This window comes from Vidua chalybeata, chromosome 1 (genome assembly GCF_026979565.1).
Source record: "Vidua chalybeata isolate OUT-0048 chromosome 1, bVidCha1 merged haplotype, whole genome shotgun sequence".
NCBI classification, from domain to species: domain Eukaryota; kingdom Metazoa; phylum Chordata; class Aves; order Passeriformes; family Viduidae; genus Vidua; species Vidua chalybeata.
In genome coordinates this window covers 82,276,143-82,295,506 of record NC_071530.1, presented here as the reverse complement: position 1 = coordinate 82,295,506, position 19,364 = coordinate 82,276,143, and the positions used below count along the sequence as shown (strand labels likewise).

The 19,364-nt window shown below is 36.3% G+C and overlaps 1 protein-coding gene across 6 annotated transcripts in view; it reads left to right on the top strand.

The window, feature by feature from the left end:
- The window catches only part of MTRR (5-methyltetrahydrofolate-homocysteine methyltransferase reductase), a 28,813-nt gene extending 9,773 nt beyond the window's left edge, over positions 1 to 19,040 (top strand). For all 6 annotated transcript variants that reach the window (XM_053957155.1, XM_053957145.1, XM_053957173.1 and 3 more), the window contains 12 exons: positions 1,927 to 2,044; positions 2,982 to 3,354; positions 6,239 to 6,361; positions 8,013 to 8,166; positions 8,953 to 9,041; positions 10,730 to 10,910; positions 12,277 to 12,319; positions 12,737 to 12,923; positions 15,174 to 15,292; positions 16,738 to 16,830; positions 16,918 to 17,097; positions 18,032 to 19,040. In XM_053957155.1, the coding sequence (XP_053813130.1) occupies positions 1,927 to 2,044; positions 2,982 to 3,354; positions 6,239 to 6,361; positions 8,013 to 8,166; positions 8,953 to 9,041; positions 10,730 to 10,910; positions 12,277 to 12,319; positions 12,737 to 12,923; positions 15,174 to 15,292; positions 16,738 to 16,830; positions 16,918 to 17,097; positions 18,032 to 18,176 (1,805 nt within the window). In that variant the 3' untranslated portion in view covers positions 18,177 to 19,040. The remainder of the gene's footprint in view (positions 1 to 1,926; positions 2,045 to 2,981; positions 3,355 to 6,238; positions 6,362 to 8,012; positions 8,167 to 8,952; positions 9,042 to 10,729; positions 10,911 to 12,276; positions 12,320 to 12,736; positions 12,924 to 15,173; positions 15,293 to 16,737; positions 16,831 to 16,917; positions 17,098 to 18,031) is intronic.
- The last annotated feature ends 324 nt before the right edge of the window (positions 19,041 to 19,364 follow it).

The window sequence follows — 19,364 nt, the reverse complement described above, 5'->3', positions numbered from 1 at the left end:
TGGTGGGATGACGGAGTGAATAGGAAGGGTAGAAGTGATTACACTCGTGTGTTGAGATAATGACAGTTTAATAGAGAAGGCAAAAGTCATGAACACAATTAAAACAAAACAAGGAATTCATTCACCCTTCCCCATGGGCAGGCAGGTGTTTCAGCCATCTCCACCAAAGCAGAGCTCCATCACACATAGCAGTGATTTGGGAAAATAAATGCCATTACTGCATATGTCCTCTTCTTTTCCCCAGCTTTATGTGCTGAGCATGATGCCATATGGCATGGGATGTCCCTTTGGTCATTTTGTTGGGGTCATCTGTCTCAGCTGTGTCCATTTTGTGCACCTCCACCACGCTCGCTGGTGGGGGGAGGGGAGGGGAGAGGCCTTGGCTCTGTGTAAGTGCTGCTCAGCAATACCAAACATCCCTGAGTTATCAGCACTGTTTCCAGCACAAATCCAAAATACAGCCGCATACTAGCTGTGATGAGGAAAACTAACACTATTCCAGCCAAAACCAGCACAAGTGGAAATAATAAATATCTAGTGGTTTGAAATTCCACACAAGAAAGGGTCAGGCTGTGAAAAATTCCAATAGCAATAGTGAACCAGTGGTGTGGTTTACTTAGATAATTTGTGAAGATGGGCCTAAAACCAGTGGTCTTTAGGATTGCTGGGCAAACATCTCTTAAGGATAATTGATCATTTTTGTGGGGTAGGTCGGTGAATTGGTTGACCTCTTAAATTCATGGACATACCTCCTGAGTGCACTGACAGTTCAACTGGTAACAAAGAGCATCTTCATCTAAAACAGCTTCACAACATTTAAGGAGCAGAAAACCCAGTGCAGGTGAAACAAAATCTGCAAAGAAATCTTTGATTCCTGCAGAGGAAGTTGCTGGACTATAGTCCCTCATGCAGATGTTTCAGCTTTCTTCTTAAAATCACTGCTATGTTTGATCCTTTTTATTTTTCCCCCAAGTTTCTAACATTTTTAAATTTCTTTTAGTACTCTTCTCATGTTGCTGGCATTATTAACAACTTAATCCTGAAAGATAATTTCTTTGGGTAATTGACACGTAGTTTATCAGTTTTCAGTTCCTTGTATTTTTCCTATTAGAGGAATTTTGTGTGTTTTAAAAGCCTCAAACTAAAAGCAGTATTCTTCTGGTATGTGAAATATTGAAAGCAAAGTATTTTCAGAGTATTTCTCTGTCTTACATTTAGGAAGGAGGAACCACTTCTTCAACCCTATTTTGGGACAAACACAATTTTGTTTGAAATTCATATACATGTGTGTATATTTCAATGTAGCATCTGAGTAATACACTTACATATGCAAGTGTTTAAGTATTTATAGATATTATAATTATATTTATCATAGAATCATAGAAGGCCTTTGTTGGACAGAGCCTTTAAGATCATCCAGTTCCAACCCCCTGCTATGGGCAGGGACACCTGCCACTAGACCGGGTTGCTCAAAGTCCCATCCAGTGTGACCTTAACCATGGGATGAGGCATCCGTAACATCTTTGGACAACCTGTGCTGGTGCCTCACCACCTTCACAATAAAAAATTTCTTGCTAACATCCAATCTAAACCTACTCTCAGTTTGAAGCCACTCCTTCTTGTCCTGTCACCACATGTCCTTGTAAAAATCCCCCATGTCTTTCTTGCAGGCTCCCTTCAGGTACTGGAAAACCATAATTAGGTCACTCCAAAGCCTTCTCTTTTCAAGGCTGAACAAACTCAATTATCTCAGCCTTTCCTCCTAGGAGCGGTGCTCCATCCCTCAAATCATCTTGGTGCCCTCTTGTGGACTTGCTCCAACATACCTGATTCTTCTGTTTGCCTGCAAGAAAAGTCTGTCCTGACTTTGTGTAGCCTGGGAGGCTGCCTGATTTGACACGATTCCTCTTTCCTTGAATTTGCTAGGTCTGGGAGATTCAGAGTACATGTTCTTTTGTAATGGCGGAAGGACAGTAGACCGACGACTTCAAGAACTTGGTGCCCAACACTTCTATGACACAGGATTAGCAGATGACTGTGTAGGGTAAGAGCTGAATGGGTTTGGATTTTATTTCTTCATCATGCAATATTTGTGTAGGCATTTGGCTAAATGTTCTGAACTGTCCATTGAAACTGGATACTCAGCACCTCATAGAAATGAGTTCTGCCTCAGCACAGTATGCCTTTTCAGTCTCAATTGCCATTAAGTAAAACTCCATTTTTAAAGTGTGAAGAAACATCTGTAAGGCCTGGAAAAATAGTATTTAGCAGTTCTAGAAATTAAATAAGTCAAAGTAGTGAGGTTTGAAAATGTAGGGGTTTTTTTCTTTTTTTTTTTTTTTTTCTTGTTTTTTTTTTTTTTTTTCTTTTTTCTCTTTTGGGGATGGGCAGAGGATCACTTTAGAGTAATTATGTAAGACGATTTCTGTCTTTGCTGTAGAGGAATTACATAAGAAAACAACTCCCTGTTCTGCTATTCTTTCTGGCCGGTAGGCTGCAGTCTTGGCTTAGTTATTTTGAACTGCTGCTTTTATTGGTTCTGTGTATGATGATGCAAGGCAGTTGAACACAAACATTGTCATAACCATAAAACTTATCTCTTGTGTTCTGAAATAATAAAAATGGGCCATTAGTGTAAGCTATTGATGTTGCTGTTGCACAATGAAATGTTGCATATTCTGCTGCCATTCCTTCAGCTTTCTGTCATAAAGGTCAGGATATAAAAAAATAAAAATGAGAAACTGTAAGAAGGGCATATACATTATACATTTTAGACTCTATAAATTTACATAGTGGTAACAACTAAATAAATTTTTTTGACAAAGAAGTAATCTTCATAACAGCTGCAGATATATATTAGAAATGGAAAGTGAATAGTGTTTTTTGCTTTTGTGGTCTTTCATTATTTCTAAATTAACAGTCCAGGAAGTCACAATAATTCATCCATGCATGTCTTCTTTTTTTTTCCCCTCCATTCCCAGTTTGGAATTAGTGGTTGATCCTTGGATTGATGGACTTTGGCTTGCCCTCAAGGAAGCGTTACAACTGCAGAAAGAGAAAGAAGGCATGAACAATGCTGTCAATGCTGTTTCCAGATCTCTCTCTACAGCTCCACATGTTGTGCATGAGCTAAAGCTAAGCTCTGAAGTACAGAACTTGAAGCTAGAAGATGAGGGAGCAAGGGGTTCTGATAATCTGTCACAGAAAGTGGATGACATCAATCTTGTGGCTCCAGCTAGAGACACAGAACCTTCACTTGCTCATTCTGTCCCTCCTGTCTCTCAGTCTGCTCTTAATATTCCTGCCTTGCCACCAGAATATATAGAGGTGGAGTTTCAGGACACCCAGGGTGAGGTAAGGACTTCCCTTTGAGTGATGGAAGCCTCTAGCTCTTGTAGGAATATGAGTGTATACTCCTACATAAGGCTCAAAAGAGCAAGTGAATGCTTACATAACGGAGATATGCAAGCCTCCCAAATGTGGGAGGCTTTTGAATTTTAAGTAAAAAGTCAATTTATATTGGATGTAGGTGCCACCATGTGGGTTATGGACATTTATGTCAAGATGTAATTCAGCTAAATAGTAAGTTGGTATTGCACTGTCAGGAAGGCAAGAATTCAAATCCTCTGTGGCTTACAACAGTGTAAATATCTTAGTGTAGTGAAGAGTACAGTAAAGTTTCTGATCAAATTTTTTGTACTTTCAGAATGCACTAAGAGGCTGTAAAATTGCTCAAAATCTTGCTGCATACTTAGTAATGGAGAAACTTGTCATTGTGAAAACATTATCATTATTTTGCTGTGGGAAAGGGAAGATGAACTGTAGATCAAAAGCTGATACGCTTTTCATGTTGAAGCCACGTTGAACAAAGACCTGCTGTACTAAGAGAAGAATTAGCATGAGCTGGAAATCATCTCCAGTTGGCAAGAGTGACTCAAACTTTTCTGGTTGCCTGCAGAGGGTAAATGTTTCAGCTATCCATGCAAGGAAGCAGTGAAGTCTGGCTGCTCTTTAAATGACAGGGAGTCAGGAGCTGAGTATAGTAACAAATCCAGCGTTGCTACCCACTACCCAAGCAATGCAAAACAGGAGGTTGCAGCCTGGATCAGCCAGGAGTGCAGATTACCAGGCAAGTTTGTGAGAATCTTGGCCCAAACCAAGAAACTAGTCTCAAGATCCAGGCCTGGATCAACAGGATCTGTGTCCAGTCATGGGCATGGTTGTGGTTGTGCTGCTGACCAGTGCTGCTGTAATGTAGCTGTGGCCAGGGCTGAAGAACCAGTTCTGAGCTGAGGTGGGGTTTCTGGTCCCAGATCTCTGGTGTGGCTGCTCATGATCATGAAAGCCCCTTAGTATCCTCAGACTCTGAAGCTCTCTGTTGAGGCTGTTAATGGAAGTGCTGAGAGAATCACTTAGTCTAGCTAATATAGTTGTGGAAGGGTGTATGGATGTAAACACTGGATAATTTTGCTTTTCTTTTAAACCTCGTATTGTTGGTTTTGCTCAAGTTATTGAATTTAATAATCCAAATTCTTCAGGTTTATGATTTAGAGATACTCTTCTATTAAAGAGTAATATCTGGGTTGAATGTGCTTCTACAGTCCTTAGAAGAGCCCGTTTTCTTAAAATCAGCATATATTCAGACTGCTCCCTGAAATAGTTCGTCAGGTTCTAATACTGATGCCTTTTATGTATATAGAAAAAAAAGTTTGCTTTGGAACAGCAAATGGAAAAAGCTGAATCTGCTAATCTGGAACTCAGTGACAGATTAAAGATTATAGTCCGGATTTCAGATATAAAACAGGGTGGTCATCTTGAGCCCTGGAAAGAATCAAATACATGTTTGTGGGTTTTTTTCCTTTGGAACTATTTTTGACATAGTTGGTTAGATCTCATCAACAAGTAGGTTCTATGTAGGGTCGTGTTTGGTTTTGCAGGTATCACACAATTCATGTCCTTTTTTGGTATCTCACATTGCAACAGCAGGTATGGATATTTTTTGCAAAGCAGAGCTGAAGTTGATGTGTTTTGAAATTCATCAAGGTGAGTTTTGGATATTTCCAAACAGAGATTCCCTGCCATTTAAACAAGGCCTGGAACATGATCTTTCCAGGTACTTAAATGATTTTGTCTTAGGCTGTTGTGTCTCAGGATTGAATTAGCAAGTTGCTGCATACTAATAGCAGAGCAGAATAGTGAGTTGGTCTAAGGCATTTCTGGGAAGTGTAAGATAATACAATTTAGCTTAAATCTTGATTTCATTATGCCTGAATTTGACTTTGAGGGAATACAAATGTAGACAATTACAACAGTCCAGCTGATGCACAATGACTTAATATGGCCCAAGCTATTAATCACCATGTCAAAATCTTAAGAAAACAAAGAAACTTCCAACTGTTGGTCTCAAGTGATTCTCTTGTCTCCTTTTTTAAATAGGAAATCTTCAGATTAATGAATATTTTCCTGTTGGTGGGATGATTCCTTTACATTTGACGGAGTATTGTTAAAGGCATTTGGTATCCCTCCTGCCTCTTTTTATTTTTGTCTGCATTGATCTCAAATGAAACTTTATAGTGATGAGAAGTTAGGGTTGTATTCTGATCTTACGTGGCAGCCTTTGATGTACGTGATCTGGAATTATTCTTGGTGCCCATTTGTCATACTTGGGGCACATTCTTACCTGTGTAGAAATGTTACAACTTGATGCTGTCTTGTAGAGTGGGTTTTGCTCATTAGCTCTAATTTAAAAATCCTTTTATAAGTTGCCTGTAATAGTAGACCCTAAATGGACCCCAAAGCCTTAAGCTGTAAACCTGCAATGATGTAACTTCTGTTCTTACTTCTTATGTCTATTCTATACACCTAATAATCCTTTAATTAGGCAGGAGTTTTCTGGGGTTTAACATAAATGCCATTGTCTAATTGGCTATTTTCAAAGCAGTTCTTGAAAAATGAAGCATCTCGCTGCATTTGATAATAATGTAGGCCCATTAGACTGTTCAAGCCTGCTGACTTTTTGTAATTGAATATATGCCAGTTATTGCTTAGATGTGATTTTTTAAAAAGAGCAAAACATTATATGTGTATAGAAGATTCATGTTTTTCCTTATTGTTTTGAGTTGTTTTCTAAGATTGTTTCAAAAACAACCTGCACCAACACCAATTCTTGTATGTCATAGTAAGATGTCATGAAACTGATTTGCATTTTTAGTGTAAGTTTTTGTGTCATCTTTTTCAGAATCTGCATCTGTCTTCACTTACCTCAGAGGGAACAACCTTTGAAGTGCCAGTTACAAAAGCAGTTCAGCTCACTAGGGAAGATGCGATAAAGACTGCATTGCTCTTAGAGCTTGATATTGCAGTAAGTTGGTGATGGCTTTTTCTTTAGTGGGTTAAAATAAAGGGTGAAAAACATGTGTGTTATGTATACAACTGAGGGGGAAAAATTATTTATTGGACTGTTTAAAAAAAAAAAAATTCTCTATTCAATAGGATATCAGTTTACGCTGATACATTTTGTAAATGTAAAATCTGATTTATTTGCTGAAAAATAGGACTCTGTGGAAGTCAAAACAGGAACAAAGTGTCAAGTTAATTTCTTTGTTGTTCCACGGATATCATATTGAGTGAAATACCTTTATGAAGGGAATTTGCAGAGGAGAAAGGCAGTCAGAAAATATTGCAAATGAATAATCTTTCAGTTTATACAAGTTGAAGAATATTCAGAAACTGTATAGTAAATTGTGACTATTTATTATGGTGGGTAATCTACACAAGTAATAATTTCACTAATAGTATCAAGCAAAAGGAATTATTAGCTCTTGAGCACTGTTTCTGCCTTTGACATTCATTTGCTGTGCCTTATTAACATGCTACTCAAACTGTCAACCTTGGTTGCCCTCAGTTAAAAATCTGGTTTAGTTTGTCCAGTGAAGATCATATTTTGTATACTGGTTTTAAGATGAAAGGCAGGCAGAGAGTGCTCGATATTGCTTTATAAGAAATCTTGAAAAGGAAAGGATGTTGGTTTTGAGTGGTTTCCCAAATTGATAGAATATTACTTTTGGGATTTTGTGATTTTTGGCAGTATCTTTTGTTGGACTCTCTTAGCCTAATCTGTTTCAATATACATGAGACATCTCTAAATCTCAGTTATAAATATATTCTATTAAGTTTTAAGCAACTGATTCTTTAAGCAACATGGGTTTTAGCATGTGTTTGTATGTATATATGCATTCTGTCATCAGCACCCACTGAAAATTTAAGCATTTTATTGCATTTTTCATCTAACATTCTTGCCAGTCTCTGTATGCAGGTCACTCACCTGGTGCATAAGGGAAATATGATGATGCAAGTATAATTCTGCATGTTCCTTTAACAGGCAGAAGCTTGAGTTACACACAACAGTTTGAGCAGTTGCACACAACAGTTTGAGCAGTTGCACACAAGAATCTCAGGCAGCTAAGTAGAATCTAGGTCTTAAGATTTGAATTTTCACTGTGCTCTTGTCTGGTTATTTTTCTTCCTGTCTTCCAAAAAATAAAAGCAATTCTGGTCATTTGTGTTACAATTCATCAAATAGTTAAACTAGCAATTTTTCTTTTAGTGATGATGTGTAGCTATTAATTGCATTAATTATGAGGACTTAATTTCTTTGCTCTTCTCAAACCAGAAAATGTAGAACATCAGTAATGAATGATCTGGGCTGATTATGTAACACAACCTCTTAATACGTATTTATTTTCCTTCTGTTTGGGCTGCTCAGCAGTTCTCATTAAAGAGTGTCCAAATATTTAAACCAGATAAGGAAAGACTTTTTCTAATTAGTAAGGTTAAGCCTGAAAAGAAAACATGACTACTTCATTTCTGATGTGCTCAAAACAGCAAAGTGTTAGTGCAAAGTAAAAATATTTGACTTATTGTAAGCACGATAGTAGGAAGGTTGTTGTCAGGAATGGGAATGCCTTGGTTTGTAGTAAGATTTAATAGAAGTGTTTCATGTTTTAAAACAGGATACAGCTTTTGAGTACCAGCCTGGAGATGCCTTCTGTGTAATATGTCCCAACAATGTCAGTGAAGTGGAAAAGCTTCTTCACATTTTGGGGCTTTCTGAAAAAGGAGATGACTTTGTTTGTGTAAAAGTTAAGCAGGGCACTAAAAAGAAAGGTATGGCTTGATGCACTGGTCATGGAACAATGCTCCTTTCCGTGTTGGTAGGAGTTGGTGTACATACTTTTGAATATTTTCACTGTTAGTATGGGGGAACACAGCTGTCTTTCATGAAGGCATATTGGAACTCACAGTGATGTGTTAAAAAAAGAGGATGCATAAGAGCACTGCTGCTGGTTTTACTGTAGATGAGTAGATGAGCCCTTGACTGGGAACTGCAGCCTGGCATTGGCAGTCATCCATCTCATTCTTAGACTGTGATCCTTCATGTTTGTGGAGATAAGGCTTTAATCATATAACCTTACAATCCCTCACTTGAAAGTAAAATCTCGTTGCACAACACTGCATGTCAATCTGTTTTACATCCTAAGAGGGCTGCACTCAAGGACAAGCCTTAGTGCTGTTGCAAGGTGCCTTTTAATGGACTTGCAGGTCTATGGATGTGTTCTGCTGAGTCTTATGATGTCATACTTCAGAAGGAGTGGCTTCAGGTTCAAAGCGTGTCTGTGTACTGCCAGCTGGACCTGTGTGAATTACTCTTTTCTTGTATTGCAGTTGATGTCTTAATGGTGCTGCTGAGTTGTGTCTTTATTTCCACAGGGTGGTGTAGGGGGCTCTTCGTTGTTCTGGTTTATAGATAAATCAGTTCTCACTGTGAGATTCCCTGCACCTTTGAGGGCTGCACACATTGTCCATTAAGTATGAGATGTGTGATGCCACTTTTGTATATTAATAGATGCACATTTGACTTTGTTTTTGTTCTCTTTTCTCCCACTGAACTAGGAGCATCTCGTCCACAACACATCCCTGAAAGAAGCACTCTCAAATTCATTCTAACCTGGTGTCTGGAAATAAGAGCAATTCCCAAAAAGGTGTTTATGTGTTTTTTCTTCTAAAGAAAAATCAGAAATTCTATGCTATATGGTCTCTTACAGATCTGTCTTTGCTTTGTGTGTAGTTATGGTATCTCTTGGTGAATAAGGATTGTCAGTTTGTATGCTACTGTTTCTACTTTACTCTGAGAAAAGTCACTTCTTGTAGTTTATCTGGCAGACATTCCTGTTCTGCGGTATCTTGATTCATGACTAGTCTGGAAGTAGAAAAGTATTAGATAACTTGGTGCCAGATAACTGGGAAGACTGACTGAACTTAGCTAATTTACTTTAAAAACTTGTTTTTAAAGTAAACAGTCTTTTTATCACAGGGAGCCACACCTGTCAAGTTCTGTTGCTAAAGTACACATGTTGCTGTATGCAAATGTTCCACAGTGTCCTTTACATTAGCTCAGTTGGTCAGAGCATGGTGCTAGTAACCCTGTGTGGGCCATTCACTTAAGAGCTGGAGTTGTTGATCCTTGTGGGCCCCTTCCAACTCACAATATTATACGAAATCTGTGAAATTTTAAAGCTTTACTTTAACATTTCTGTAACATAGCAGTATTTAAAGGAAGATTTTTGCTTTTTTAGTGTTTGTACTCACAACATGTATATATTTTCCTTTCATTTTGTGCATGTAAAAAAATCAAAGCTTCTAACTGGAAATGAATCTGTATTTCTGGTATTGTCAAAACATATTTTAAAGATAACTTTATGTGAAAGATGAAGCTGAACGATTGTGTGATCAGGTCTCTGCAGGAAATCAGTTTTTGGGAGGACCTTTTTACTCAATTTACTGGATTTTGCAGCAGAAGAGAATATTCCTGTTGTTTCAACCTTTTCAAAACTGCATTTAATGTTTTTGAAAATTTGTCTCAGCAATAAAGGTAGCCAGAGAGTACTGGCTGGGGGAATATCACTGAAGCCAGTTTTTATAACCTGTCTGCTGTATTAAGTCTTCAGCCTAAAATGTGCTTTATGTGACTCACTCAAAACTATTGTTTGGAAGCTCTATGGTTGAGCACACATTATTTTCCAAGTATTCCTTTGTGTAGAATGTGTCATCTGATTGCATTTGGTGTTTTCTATCACTTTTCTTTTATGCACTGTGTCTATTTCCATCTTCCTTTTTTGAAAAAAAAACCTTGTAACTACTTACATCTGATCTTCACTTTATCTTACAATGCTCAATTTAACTTTCCTTTAAGAAAAGTTTACCAGTGTGTAGGCATAAAGTATAGAATAAAACACCACAACAACATTAATATGACTCATTTAATACCATACTTTATTTATAGTCATACCTCTTCTAAGATTTTTGTTATTTGTTTCCTGGCTTCTGTACCCTAGCAAACGGTGTTTTGTCTTGAATTGTGTTATGGAGCTGCCTAACTAAAGTGTAAATAGGGGCAATAAGAACACCTTTCAAAAACCTGGAATTTTGGGGGGAATGACTTGTGCCTGTTTTTTTTGTCTCTTCCTTGCTCAATAGGAAAAGTAGGATTTTCTGATGTGCCAACCTGTTGCAGACATTAGAAGAGCAATAAAAAAATATGATAAATAAAGTTTATTATCCATTAACCTAATTCCTGTCCCCAGGCAACCCAAGTTTTCCCCAGGTTTGTGATCATTTTCCCAAATTGACAAGTCTTTTTAGCCTTTACTCTTTCCTTTCTTCCCTACAGGCATTTTTGCGAGCTCTTGTAGAATGTACCAGTGATGCAGGAGAAAAACGGAGGCTTCAAGAGCTTTGCAGCAGACAAGGAGCCTCTGATTATACTCGCTTTATTAGAGATTCTAATGTTTGCCTCCTGGATTTACTTCATGCTTTTCCAAGCTGCAAGCCTTCACTTAGCCTGTTAATTGGTAAAAGACTGATTTAGATTTAATTAGATTCGGTTTCTGAAAATGCGTCAGACTAAATGTTCAATTCCCAAAGAAAAGGGAGTAACTGTTCAGTTAACTGCTTTAAGAATATAGTTTCTATAGTGATCAAGCTGAAATTCTTGTTGGGGAGCAAAGCTCTGTTCTATAGTTCATAGTCTTTGGTTTTCTTTCTGCAAATATTTAGGTTCATACCAATGCTTTGACTGCATTACTCCTGTACATGAAAAGTAAGCATAAGGTGCTTGCAGGATTAGGGTCTTTATGAATCAGTTCATCAATTGCTTACAATTGAAAAAGACATATTTTTACAACTCCTAATTTCTCTGCCTACATGTTCTTTTCTTGCACTTTTACCTGTTAAAACTGAATGGTCTTCCCAGCATATCTGTATTTATGCTGTCTAACACACTCACTGGGTTCCTGATATAAAATACTGAAAGGATGGGACTATAGCTATAACTATGTCAAATACATCTGAAATTGCTGGCAGTTACTTTTCAAATTAAAATCCAGAGTTTCTCAATATGTTTCATAATATGAGTCAAAGTAATTGCTTTCTGTCTTCTTGCAGTCATTTTGTCCATCCTTACCAAAAATTGCTGAAGGGGTTTACTGTCTTGTTTAAGGGATTTCACTGCACTACCTTTTCTTAACTCCGCCTAGCAACTAGCACCTTTAAATGCTTTAAAACCTCTCGTGTAGAAGAGCACCTTTAAAATATGTCAGGGTGTGCATGTACTGGCAAAACGAGTAGTTCTGCTTATGTACATACATAGATACTAATGTGTGTGTGTGTGATATATAGGGGGTTGCTTGTTCAAAAAATACCCCATGAACTCCTGTGTCTTGTTTTTTCAGCTGAGATTTCAAAACTTCACATAGGTAATCAGTGGTTTGAAACTGAGCTGACACATCTGCTTCTAGGACATTATATATAGGAAACTTTCAATAAAGCAATCTCTATTGTGAGAGCTTTTGAGCTTATAGTGGAAAGGTGAGGAAAATTAAATTTCAAGCTTCACCTCATCTGCTAGCTACTGGCATCTCTTCTCTATACCTTACAGTCACTTTTGTTTGACCAAGAACCCCATAAATTAACTGTTATGGTCTCATTGTATAGGATCTCTAATTGATGTTCCACAAAATCTAAAACCCATTCAAAATAGAGTTCAGGTTTTAATTGCTTGTTTTTAAACCACAATCACTGAACGTTACTGGAATAAAATTACGGTTAAATTAAAATAACTTGTAATCTGTTATAGTGTAAACATTCATTATACAATATCTTCATTGGGGTGAATCAAATAAGTGATAGTTTTTTTGTTTTTTTTTTTCTGTTCTTTAGAACATCTTCCTAAATTACAAGCCAGATCCTACTCTGTCTCAAGGTAATGAAATATTCAAATTGTGTCTTCTTAGTTATTTAGGTATGGGGTTTTCCTCAAATATGCTTGTGTATGTTAGAATCTGAGGAAGAAGGAGAAAACATAGTTGTGACCCTATTGCAAAAAAACATTGACTATTTCAAAGAATATTGTTTTGAGTGTGTGACAAGCCTTTGGTAAAACTCTTAAGAACAAGCTCACACACAGGTAAATGTGGTAGGAATTCAGATTCCCTTCTGTAGACGCTGGCCTTTGAGTCCAGCCTTAAAGCAATTTCTAACCAAATATAAATACTATGCAGTTAGCTGAACGTTGAGAATCTTGATTCAGTTGAAATGGTTTGGGCTGCAAACAGACCTGCTGCAAGATTGTACAGCTGTCTCTCAGGTTTTACTTTGGTTTTTAATATTTTTTTTGCAGTTCAAACTTATATCAACCAGGAAGGCTGTGCTTTGTATTTAATGTTGTGGAGTTCCCTGCCAGTCCCTCTAGACCAATCTCACGGAAAGGAGTATGTACAGGGTGGCTTGCTGAGTTAGTTGCACCTCTACTGCACCCCAGTAAAAACTCTCAGGATACAAAAGGAGAAAGTACTTCTACTGAAAAGGTATGAATATTAGCTCTAAAATTATTAACTGTTAAATCTATGCATGTCTGACACAACTGCAGGTTTCTTTGTTCGCTGCTGTGATGTAGTGCATGTGGTTTGGAGCATGCACCTTAATTTTGCGGTTCGACCCTACTTCTGTATAACTTGTCCTGAACTTGATTCCTAAACACTAAAGTTAAATTTTACTTATCTATGCCTACCTAAATTGTGAAATTTCCCATTGCTGAAAGGCCAGAGTTGTTTTCCACTCCTCTGTAGTTCTAAGTGTTTCTTGAAGGATGTTTTCATGGACTAAACTACCACTGTGTAATTAAATGGTTATGACTGTTTGCATCACAAGAGAGAGGCACTTGGTCATTTCCAGGAAACAGTGGCAGGTAATAGGGGAGAAACTGTAAAACTCACACTTCTTGTCAGGTCTTCCAGAGTTTGCAAAGGCCAAGTTACTGAATATGACTTAGGGGACAGTCCTCTGTGTTTTTTTCTGATGTGTATCAGTGATTGTTTGGCACAGTTGATATTACTGGGAGAAGGTACTTCATTATTTTTTTTCCCCTCATTTCATTTTGTGGCAGAAATTCTATGTAATTAATCGATTTCAAAGTCACTAGGTCTAATCTAATTATTAAAAGATAGGAATTCTACTATATAATTGATATGTGTGATATACATGTCTTTTCTCAAAAAGAACTACTGGCAGCCTAATCTATATTTGATTATGAAAAATGGAAACAAGAATAGAATTTGGTTGAAAGAAAACTGTGCCAATCATTCAAGGTGTCAGACAAAATGGGGAAAAACACCATACAAGTTATCTTCATTTTTTAAAACTAATGCGAAGATTAATATGTGCATCATATATCTTATTTCAGTGTTCACATCTGCTCTTTATTTAAAATATAATTGATTTGAAATAAATTAAAGATCAAACAAGAAAAAGAGGTGGCTAAAAGAAAAAAATTATTACAAAATGAGTCGGGATAAAGTTTAGAAATTATTTTGTCTACTGCACAAACTAGAATTCAGCATAGATAAATGGGCAGCAATGCGCATAGACTGCAGAAATATATGGGATAACCATACAAAACAGATGAGTGTGATCTTATGCAAAAATATATTAGATTAATTGAATACACTTTACAGTATAAATGTGTTTACCATTTGCAGTCTGTTTTAAAAGAATGACCAGTTTGGAATCATTAATAGGGTAAATAAACTCCTAACTCAAGTGTGGTGTGAAGTATATATATATAAGTATTGTTCCCCACCAGCAAGAATTATTCTATTTTTTTTATCATCATGAAACTAGGAAAACAATGCTCTTTAACGTTATATCTGTAGTAAATTAAAGTATAAAAAAATTAGCAGTGCTAAACCATTCAGATTTCCACAACGTTTAAATGACTTGGTCTAGTGCCCTTCTCCTTTGTTAAACTTGAAAGTAAATTCAAATCCTTTCATAATAAATGTGCAAAACAAATTAGATATTTGCTTATGACTTTAATGTATGCAGCTCTGCTATGGCTGCTGCTGAGTCTTGAATAATCTTTCTGAATTAAAAATAGTAATCTCTTGTTTTCTATAGATTATGTTGGCCATGTCTCAGAGGATAGGTATGGAGCTCATATGAAAATATGACTTTCTTTCTGACACAGATATGAAAATTAGAATTACTGTTTATTACTGGGATTATATAAAACATTTTCCAAGATCTTTGAGCTGTTATGTGCCTCCCCTCACCCATGTACTTTCGGAAATCATGTCAAACTTTCATGAAAATTAAGAAAGCAGGCTCTTTACCAATAGGCTTCAATTCACTATAAACAAATCCTGACCTCCCACAATGTGAAAAAAGGTTGAGTTGCCCTTGATAGCTATAAACTAGCTTTACTTCCTTTTGAATGCCAACACGAAACTTTATATGAATTCTGTATCACTATTCCCCAAATTTGTGGTGCAATCAATTTTCATATTCAGCAAATCATGTGTGTGTGGTTTCATCAGTCCTCCAGATGGATTAATAGGTTTGTAAATATGGTGTGGTTTTGTTGGATTTTTTTTTTTCCTCCAGAGACTTCGGTGAGATTTTTCTTCTAAATGTCTGTGTGGCATTAAAGATGAACTCTGAAGCTCAGGATTTGGAAGGGTGTGTGGTACATATGCTGTGTAAATATCCTGAAAGTTCTAAAAATGTCATGGTGTTTTTACTGCTTGAGAATACCCATATTTTTCCTAATTTTATTTTAGATCTCTATTTTTCCTCGTCCAAACAATGCTTTCCACTTACCTGCAGACCCATCTGTGCCGTTCATTATGGTTGGTCCAGGAACAGGAATTGCACCATTTATTGGTTTCCTACAACATAGGTATGTACCAAGTTGTTAGCTGGAGAGCAGCCTTTTTATGTTGAGGAGAAATACAGCCTGAGGGTTTGAGTATTAATGCAGTTAATTTTTTTTTTCTTTTTGTAATGGTGGTATGCTGATTATAAGAAGTCTTAATAATTTTAAACAAGCATTGTTTGTGTATTTATTTGTTTTTCAAAGTAGTAAAACTTGTATTTTTGTCTGACTGTATTTACTACTCATAGTAAATATATGAGAAGTTGGGTGAATTGCAGAAATAGTAATAAGAAATTAAATTGTTTATCTGATTGTGTTGCTGGTGAAAGTCCTGTAAGAGTATGATAGTTTTTATAAAGTGTTGATTGGCTTAAGTTTGTTATTCGATCTGCTTCCTTGAGAAATGGCATTTATATTAAAAGGCATGGTGAATGTCAAGTCTTCTCCCATATTCTCTTATTTCTGTGTGGTTTACATTTTGGTGTTTTAAGATAAGGAGCTTGGCACCAGAACCTTCAACTCAGCAGTAGTCTTGGTGTTTGGGAGTTTGTGTGTGAAGGAAAGTGGATCTCTTCATAATTTTGCAAGGCAAAGAGATGTTTATTCAAAAAGTGACATCACCAAGAATATGTAAAACCTTGATCATTCTGAGGAAAAGAAGAGCAGGAGGAATGAAGTATTTGGGTGGGAATGATTTAAGTTTTAAAGGTAACCAACATATATTCCAGCGTGACTCATTAGTTCCAGCAAGGTAATGGAGTTTCTTGGGTCCTATAGAAATTTTCAAAATATTTTATTTGAGAGAAAATTGAAATTTTGACATGATGTTTTTAACTCTGTGCTTTCCTTTAGCCAAATCATTGTGTATTCCTTAATTTTGATTCTCAAATATACCTTTTCCTCTCACAAGTTTTTTTTATTTTATTTTAAAGTATAAATGAAATATTTCTCTCTCAGTGTAACTAGAAAATAGCAGCTAAAACTCCTTTAAAATAATACTTCCAGCATTATTTCAAGGAAATGAAATAATTTTTCAGATGATGTGGTAGTTAATAAATTGTTATTCATAATATCTAGCAGGTATCTACAGCTAAATGGAAAGCCTTCTAAAACTGCTGAGCTTTCCCAGGTGGTTTTACATAGCTTCCAATGAAGGATAAAAGGTAGTGATTACCTTATTCATCAGTCTGGATTATTTTTTGAGATGTTTGGATGTGTCAGTCTTGACTATTCCAATATCAAACTGTGGCAAAAAAAAAAAAAAATTGAAGTTGATTGATCTTGAGCTGGTCTGAAAGTGAGTAGTCAAGAAAATCAAATGAGGGTTTGACTTTGATTTACCTAAATTGTTTAACGTTTCTGCTAATCCAGAGTTTTTTTGAAAATATTACTTAAAATGAAAATTAAATTATATATGTTTCAGATTCTGCACTTGATAAAAAAGGATTGGATTTTTTTTTTCTCTTTAGGCAGAAGCTCAGAGAACAGCATACAGACTGGGAATTTGGAGAAACATGGCTGTTTTTTGGTTGTCGGCATCAGGATCGAGACTATTTGTTCAGGCAAGTTCACTATTTAACATCCATTTTGTATTCATGAGGGAATGCTCATCTCTGAGCCATTGCTAACAGGTTTTTACTACCTTTCAGAGATGAGCTCCGATGTTTTCTTGAAAATGGAACCTTAACTCATCTTAAGGTTTGTTTCTCAAGAGACTCTTCAACTGCGGAAGTGGCCCCACCTAAATATGTGCAAGATGTCCTTAGGCTTTGTGCTAAGGAAGTTGCCAGAATCCTGCTGAAAGAGAGAGGTTACTTCTATATATGTGGGTGAGTAGAGTGGAAACTGACTGTTCAGAAGTTTGAGGTTTTGGGAAGACTTAGAGCTATTTGAAAGAAAGGACCAGTATGATGCTGAAAGAGCCTTCCTGGAGAGCTAGACTGTCATCCGTGTCCACTTTTTTCCTGTATAATCTGGAAATACAGCTAGTAACCACACAGTTCCACTGATTTAGTTGCTTATTATTTATTTTCCTTTTCTTGTTCTGTATTCAATTAAATTATAGGAGGCTTCAAGCCAGTAGATTTCTCCTTAGAAAATGAGATATATGACTAGATGGGATGAGAAACTGCTCATCTGTGAGACAATAGCAGTCTTTTGTGTTCCAGGTTTAGGTGCTCAAGAATGCTAAAGCTCTGTCATAGTAATAAATTTTATGGTGGGAGGTTTTGTTTGTGGATGGTAACTTAGCTGGAGGTTCAAGATTTTTAGAAAGTTTGTTGATAAATGGACAAACTGAATATAGGGCCCAATGTTAATGCATTCTCCTGCAGGTTTAAATGCCAGCTATTCATATTGAAAATAGCATTATTAATAAGTGAGGGGTTTGGTACCAATTTTTTTTTTTTTTTTTCTCTTTAATATTGGAACTGTGTAGTGATATAGGAATCAAAACTCATTCAGCAGGTCCAATTCTTCCTTAAAGAAACCAATTATTCCCTGCCAGCTCAACTAGGGTTGCAAAGTTTTTTACTTATGAATTACAGCATGCTGAAAACTATGTAGTGTTTGATTGAGAGAAACCCTAGTTAATGTCAATGCTCAGCTACAGGAAAACTCAGAATCGTGCTGTACCATATAAAAGCTATATTTTTGTTTGGGATTTTTTTAATGATTCTTTCCTATATTGTCCTGCCTCTGAAGCTATTGATAAATGGAAAAATAAACAGTCATGCTTTTCCTCCTCTATTTTTTATTTTTCAGAGATAAGAAGCGCATGGCTGATGATGTAAGTGATGCCATAGTAGACATTTTAAGCATGGAAATGGAAGCTGACAAATTGGAAGCAATGAAAACCCTGGCCATGCTTCGAGAAGCAAAACGATATTTGCAGGATGTTTGGAGCTAAATATTTAGCTTTTCTTTGTAATGCAAAATACTTCCTTTTACACATATGTTTTTGACTAAAAGTTACTGCCAAAAGTTCTGTCAGTAGTCACACAAAGGTTAACTTTCTCTATTGACCTTTCCAACAGGAACATGAAACCTTTTAAATGACAACAAACCAGGCTGGCCTTTGAAGTGTATGGTTTTTTAGAGAAATTTCATAATGGACTGTCTCAGTGCCTTGATTTTCTCATCTTAAGATTGGGTTGCTGTATAAACTAAAAACTTCTGCACTCGTAGGAGCATAATTGTATGCTGACATTTTATCATGTATCTTTTCCTGTAATATATACATAAAGAAGCTACAGAGTAAATATGTTACACACTGATCTGTGCATCATGAAATACATTACTGATTTGCCAATATTTACTTGAACACTTCCTAGATACTTCCTGAGACTGCTTGCATTTTTTCTTCTTGCACAATGACAGTAACTGCCAAAAGGAATGAATGTCCAGAATGTTGCACAGAAAGGTTACTGAAAATTTTCAGCTCCAAAGTTCTCTTTAAATCATTAGCTTTTCCATCACATCATTACATCCTGTCCCAAAATTTGCAACACGCCATCCTAATGCTTATTAGATCTTCCTGCATAATTCTTTTGAAATTGTTTTCACTCCCATCTCTGAAATGTTTGTGGCTTAATTTATGAGAAAATTCACCAATTGCATTGAATTTGGTTGATGGAAGAATATTGCTTGGTAAATACTTTCGCAGATTATTAAATCAATCTTAAGTTGAAGACATAGAAAATACAGTGTTTTGAAAGTAGTTGCCCTTACATATGGTCACCCACTGCAAAATAAAGTGGCTGAAAGCAAATTAGTGAAGTGTCTGGTTGTCTTTCTAACAAGGGACATTTGGAGTACAGATAGGTCTTTTCTTCAGAGCCCTACTATCTTCCTTCTGCTTTTTCTAACTTCTAAACATCCATGTTGTCTCCTCAATTCCAAGTAATACTTAGACCTTTAAAGATAAACATGAAATGTGACTGAATGTTTAGACAAATCATTATTTATTTCCTGGGGGGAATTGTTGTTTTGTTTTGACTTACACATAATCAGAAGCACATCACTTGCTGCAGCTTTTGTTGTTTTCTAGTGATTATTAATTAACTGGTAGGTAATTTTTTAAAAATTGAAAAGTTAG